Genomic DNA, 6,000 nt, shown 5'->3' with positions numbered 1-6,000 from the left:
ATTCAGAATCAAGGTTAAACTAGTTGACAAAAAGAGATTCAAGGCTCATTTATTAGTTAAAGGATATTCACGGAAAAAAAAGTATCTATTATGTTGAAAGATTTACTAGTTGTGAAATTAACTACTATCTAAATTATGTTGAGTATTATTGCATAAGATAATTTGCAATTGAACAAATTGATGTAAAAACAACATTTTTTTCATGAAGATCTAGATAAGGAGATCTATATTCAACGACCAAAGAGGTTTGTAGTTTGAGACAAGGAACACATGGTATGCAAGCTCAATAGAGGCTTGTATGGATTGAAACAAGCACTAAGACAGACTCCCTCATGAGCCGGAATGATTTTTACCAAACTGAAAATGATCCGTCTTGTTACTTCAAAGAATGTATTAATTCTGATGTATTTCTACTCTTATGTATGAATGATATATTGATCGTATGATCTAATATGAGGAAGATAAACAATATAAAGGCAAGCATGTTTTCAGTATTTGAAATGAAATATTTGAGTGCATCCAAACAAATTCGGGTTTCTTGAGATAGATCCGTTGGTACATTAAGAAGATATGGTCCAAATTTAGGATGAATAATGCTAAACGCAGAACTACTCATTTGAAAAATCATGTTAAATTATCAAAAGGGCAATCTCCCAAGGCAGCTAAGAAGCATGAGTACATGACATTAGTTCTATATGCTTATGTAGTTGGGAGCTTGATGTATGCAATGGTTTGCACTAGGCCTGATATAACACAAGCAGTGAAAATTGTTAGCATGTACAAGGCAGATCCAGCGAAAAAATATTGGAAACTTGTGAAGTAGTTTCTAAGATATTTGAGAAGTACATCTAATACTTCACTTCGTTAGGACAATGACAGAGAACTTTTACAAGCTTTTGTGGATGCTGATCTTAATGGAGATGTTGACTCTAGCAAGGGAACTGCGTTGATGTTTTATCTACTAAGTCTGAGTACGTAACAATAGGTGAAGTTAGAAAAGAGATGATATGAATGATAAATTATCTAGAAGAATTAGACAAGAAATATCGTGAGAAGATTCTTTATGGAGATAGTTAGTATGTCATACAGTTGATGAAGAACTTTGTCTATCATTCAAAGACAATAATACATTAGAAGGTGATATCATTTCACTCACCGATCAGTAGAAGAAGATGATATGCAATTGGAGAAGAAAAAAAATGCAAAAAATCCAACAACATATTGACAAAATGTGTTAATATTGAAAAATTGAAATGATGTAAAGTTTTAGTTTGTGTCAGAGGTGTGTTAACATATTGTAAGAGTGAATTAGAAACCAAAGAAAAGAATGGTTAGCCACATATATTTCACTTTATATTTACACTTTATATTTACTATCTTTTATTTTTTCATGTTCTGGGTTACAATCTTATTTTTTCATGTTCTAGGTCGAAGGGGTAAGTTGAGCAATCCTAACACTATAAACTCTGACAACGAGCAGACCTATGGTGACAGAATCTAGTACAACTAGCATGAATTTGAATTTGAATTTGAATTTTGAGGGTGAGAAGTTCTAAATTGAATTTAATTTGAATTTTTTCAAGTAAAATGAGTTTTAAACCGACACTGAAAATACTATATCTGAATTATGAAACGTAGTTAGAGATAATACAAAATTCATATACATTTAACCCAAATGTTATAATTAAACCGTCAAATTAAAATTCACCTATAATTACTACTTACTAATTTCACCAACAACAACAATCCGTACCTATTCTTCCATCTTCTTCATCACCTTCATCACCTTCAAAAGAAAGGCACAATCCCATACCCACCATCCACCGTCAACGGGTTGGAGAATTTCCGGTCCAGTTCGACCTCAACATCGGTTCGTTTGGCGAACCGGCCCTTTATTCTAGGCCGGGTCTCCGCATAGGCCTTTCTGGACGCGTATCTGATGGTCTTCTCGAACTTTCTTGTCTTCTTCTTCTCTCTGTACCGTAGAACTCGGGCTTCTCTGTCCATTGGACTCAATTGGGTCGCCGGCAATTGAACCACCGCCGCCGCCGCCGACGCCGCCGTCGTGCCGGAGAAAAGATCTATTGTCCCTCTTGGTGGCCTCATGTTAGAGATTGATATGTCGCTGACGGTGGCCGCCGTTGTTGACTCCGGTACCACCCCGACCTCCATTGATGACACTGATATCTGATATTGTTGCACAAATACAGAGAATTTTAATGATTTTAATTCAATGGTAAACTAATTCTCATTTGATAAGGTATTAAGTTTAAAAAATAATAAAATAATAAAATAATTAAATCAAAGGAGTAAAAATAAATATACTTAATATATTACAAGTAATCATTCCAATAAAATATATTAATATTTGTTAATAGAATAGTAATAGTATTTTAGTTTCGTTTTTTTGGGTAATTGTGAAGGTAAAAGAGAGGTGAAAGAGGGTTTTACCGCGTGGGTGAGGAAGGCATTATAGGAGTAGGAAGGTTTGGAAGCAGAGTGAAAGAATTCAGAGGCATCAACAACGCCTCCGTAGCTCTGTTGCAACAATATCCGATCATCCTTATTCCCTTCGAACTCAATCGGCACAACACTGTCTCCTCCGCCGCCATAGTTGTTCTTCAATCCCTCAAACTCCTCATCCCCATTGCCGAATCCATTATTATTCCCATTGAACTCCACAAAGTTCAAGTACTCCTCCTCCTCCGCCTCCTCATCTTCCCCACCAAACAAAAACAGCCCATTATTGCTGTTGTTCTTGTTGCTTCCGCCGCTATTGTTCTTCACTGGATTCATCAGCAGCCAAGAAGCCGCCTCCTCCTGCTCCTCCNAAACCAAGACATTCTTGACTGGAACACTAATCCTAGAACAACTCTTTATTCCTATAGTGTTTTAGTTATTGCTACTTTGGTCAAGAATATACTAACTCTTAATAATTTTTCGTAAGTGTGACCCGCCATTTTCAGACCTCAGAGGTCGACACCAACAATGCTATCGAATAAAAAAGCCAAAGTTGGGAATGGACCTAAGAAATTCTATCTATTTTTGGAGTTTGCGTTGTTCCATCTCCCATGTTACGACCCTCCCAATGGGTAGTTGCTCTAGGGTAACATGCAGACAGAACATGGGATTCTCACGGTGTAACCTAGTGGTGGAGACCATAGGATGTGTTGATATACTTCCTCCTCCTCCTCCTCCTCCTCCTCCTCTTCCGCCGTAGGAAACATGGCGCCCCTGCTGATCGCCACGCGCTGGTGCCGTCGAGCCAGTGGGTTAGCCGAGTGGATCTCCGCGTCGCACGCCGCACACAGCGAGGCGGCGTCGGCTTTGCAGATGAATTGGGCGGGGGCTGTCTCGCATGCCTCGCATATTATAGACCCCCACCCATTGCCGCCGTAGTTACCTTCCGTTTTCAACATAATTCCTATTTTCTCTGCTTACTACTTGTTTCCCCTTTTTATGAATAGGGGGAGAACTTGGGGTTCAGAATCCACGTTGGACCACGTGGCTTTTAGTTAGTGGCTGCAAGAAAGGCAATGCATTATCTTCTGAATCAATGGTGGGACCCAGGTGTGAGTCAGATGTTTGGGTGTATTTTTGTAATTATTAGTTTGGGATTATTTTTAATATAATTTTGAGTTTAATAAAAGTAAAATAATTAAGTAGGAATTAAATAATATAGTAAAATAGTTTGATAAGATTCTGTGGATGGTCTCCGTCCACTCCTCCTTGGCTTTTTGGAAGTATTTGGTGCACTAAAAAGTCAGTATTTTGTTTGGGGCTTAGGTTGGCGAGTAGAAATAATATATAATACTCGCTGTGTCTTGGCCACATGTTCCTGGGCCCCACTCGAGTTAGATTCGATCAAATATGTGGCAGTTAAACACCACAATACCGGGGACATCTGACGTGGAAGGCTTAAACAGAAACACTATTTATTTATTTATTTATTTATTTATTTATTTATTTATTTATTTATTATTATAAGATTTTTTCAAAATATTTATTTGATTTATGTACCCATGAATATTGAAGGTAAGCTAGTTGGAACTTGGAACTCATTTCTCTGTAGAATTAAAGGTCATATAATCAAGAACTGTGAGGGTCTCAAACCGGTAGAGTTGATCGAATTGAAAGATTTTCTAAAGGTCGCATTTGGGGTCGAGATTCGAATTTTGCACAATACGTCCCTGACATCTCCTTGGGTCGAGATTCGAATTTTGCCTATAACTAGTAATCTCAAAAATCCCTTAGGTCTTCTGTGATGTGGTTATTGAAGGGAATGAACACTTCATTCTGTAACCAAAGTATTGGGAACTTGTAACGCCAGCAAATTAAATAAAAAAATAAAAATTGAGTCTTCAAAAAACTCGCGCTAGAATTCTCGGCAACGCACGGAGTATGCGTTCCACGCTTTTCTCGACGCTCACATTACGCCCAAGCCGCACCAACTCTTCAGCCGCTTCTCCCAAAGACAACCTGCAAGGAAGAGAGAATGGAACAATAGACAGAGCACACTCACGGTAAGAAACTCCTACTTACAGCAAGCTTTACACCTCTCACCGTCTTTGTCGATACTCGAAATTTCCTTCGTTACTTAAATACCATGGATCTACACAAATAGGTACGTACGTTGTGAGCAAGCACGAGAAGGAAACTGCAAGACCTGAGACGGAAGAACGGCAGGAAATGGGCGTTCTAATAGTAAACGACAACTGGCAATACTTGAAATAATTTGGAGGGACAAAAAGAAAACGTACTCGAATTTAGGAAAATTTCGACTAAGGCCAACTAAGTAGGTCGTCTTATTATCGGTTTGGTTATAACTATATGTTGTATGATGAGATGTGCCCGTGACTTTGCACGTGTCATATGCTCGTATATTCTATCGGTTATAAAATGATATGTGAATGTTATGTTGTATGTGATAAAATTATATGTTTACGATATGATATGTTAAGATAGAGTATGTTTGAAGACATGCTCGTGATATAATATGTGAATGTTATGATATATAATATGATATGTTATGTGTATGATATGATTTGATACGTTACAAGATATGATAAGTTTATGATATGATATATGTTCGATGTGAATGATATATGATATGATTGACATGTAAATGATGATTTTGCATAATGCACAACCGCGATATACACATGGAAGTTATGATATAAAGGAAAATGCTAGAGGGGTTATTATACTTGATAATGAAATGAAAAATGTTGGGACCTCATGCATCATTGTGTGTTCATGCATTAGGGGATTCCCCTTCTCCTTTTACGATGGTACATATGCATATATTACGAAGCAGGGAAACGATCATTATGTTTACCATAATATTGCTACGATGGTCGCTATTTCTAATGGGTGTCCAACATGAGCAGCTACTAGAGAATGCTCACCTGACGAGAAAGAGGCTCAGGAGGTATGCGAACTGACTGGTGGGTCCATACTCGCACGTGTGGACCGTGTGTAGAATAGTAAATACACATCCAATTACCTGCTTAGGATAGTCGTAGTAGGAATATAGACTGACATGATAGGTCCCACTTATGATTGTATATGCTTGCATCTAACCTCGATAGGGGAGGTCATTTACTGAATATTTCTTAAAATATTCAAGTCATGTGCTATTTTATTTTTTCCAGGTAGAGGCAAGGCTCCCCTGTACGACGGGACAGTGACATCACAACCTAGGAGACCATAGCACATGCATAGGGTAGTTTGCAATTTGAATTTAATAGACTATAGGTTAGTATAAGTTCGTTTGCATTTTCATTCCGTAGCATATACGTTAGAATAGTGCATTTTACTTTATATTATTTTCAATTTTTATTATTTTATTTAAAGGCCTTCTAGAAAACATGTAAGACTATGATAAAGTTTTAAATGAATTATTTATGCGTAAAATATTTATGATATGTATACAATAGCAACTTTAGGTTGAGTAGAAATATACCGTTTGTTCATTTTATTAAGAATTAAGAAAAAACA

The 6,000-nt window shown here is 37.2% G+C and overlaps 1 protein-coding gene across 1 annotated transcript; it reads right to left on the bottom strand.

The window, feature by feature from the left end:
* Positions 1 to 1,600: 1,600 nt before the first annotated feature.
* LOC111789910 (zinc finger protein CONSTANS-LIKE 2-like) lies at positions 1,601 to 3,445 on the bottom strand. The gene is made up of 3 exons (XM_023670629.1): positions 3,181 to 3,445; positions 2,452 to 2,830; positions 1,601 to 2,187 (listed from the first exon to the last, which is right to left on the bottom strand). Exons 1-3 carry the CDS (start codon positions 3,417 to 3,419, stop codon positions 1,789 to 1,791), a joined length of 1,017 nt encoding a protein of 338 aa, XP_023526397.1. The 5' UTR covers positions 3,420 to 3,445; the 3' UTR covers positions 1,601 to 1,788.
* Between the last annotated feature and the right edge of the window lie 2,555 nt (positions 3,446 to 6,000).

Source organism: Cucurbita pepo, chromosome LG03 (genome assembly GCF_002806865.2).
Source record: "Cucurbita pepo subsp. pepo cultivar mu-cu-16 chromosome LG03, ASM280686v2, whole genome shotgun sequence".
NCBI lineage: Eukaryota > Viridiplantae > Streptophyta > Magnoliopsida > Cucurbitales > Cucurbitaceae > Cucurbita > Cucurbita pepo.
The sequence above is the reverse complement of the archived record's forward strand: the minus strand, read 5'-3'. Positions and strand labels throughout refer to the sequence as shown.

Coding starts and splice junctions, on each gene's coding strand:
- LOC111789910 (XM_023670629.1), bottom strand. CDS start 3,419: ATGTTGAAAACGGAAGGTAACTACGGCGGCAATGGGTGGGGGTCTATA. Junction 2,188..2,451: donor ATGCCTTCCTCACCCACGCG/GTAAAACCCTCT, acceptor CAACAATATCAG/ATATCAGTGTCATCAATGGA.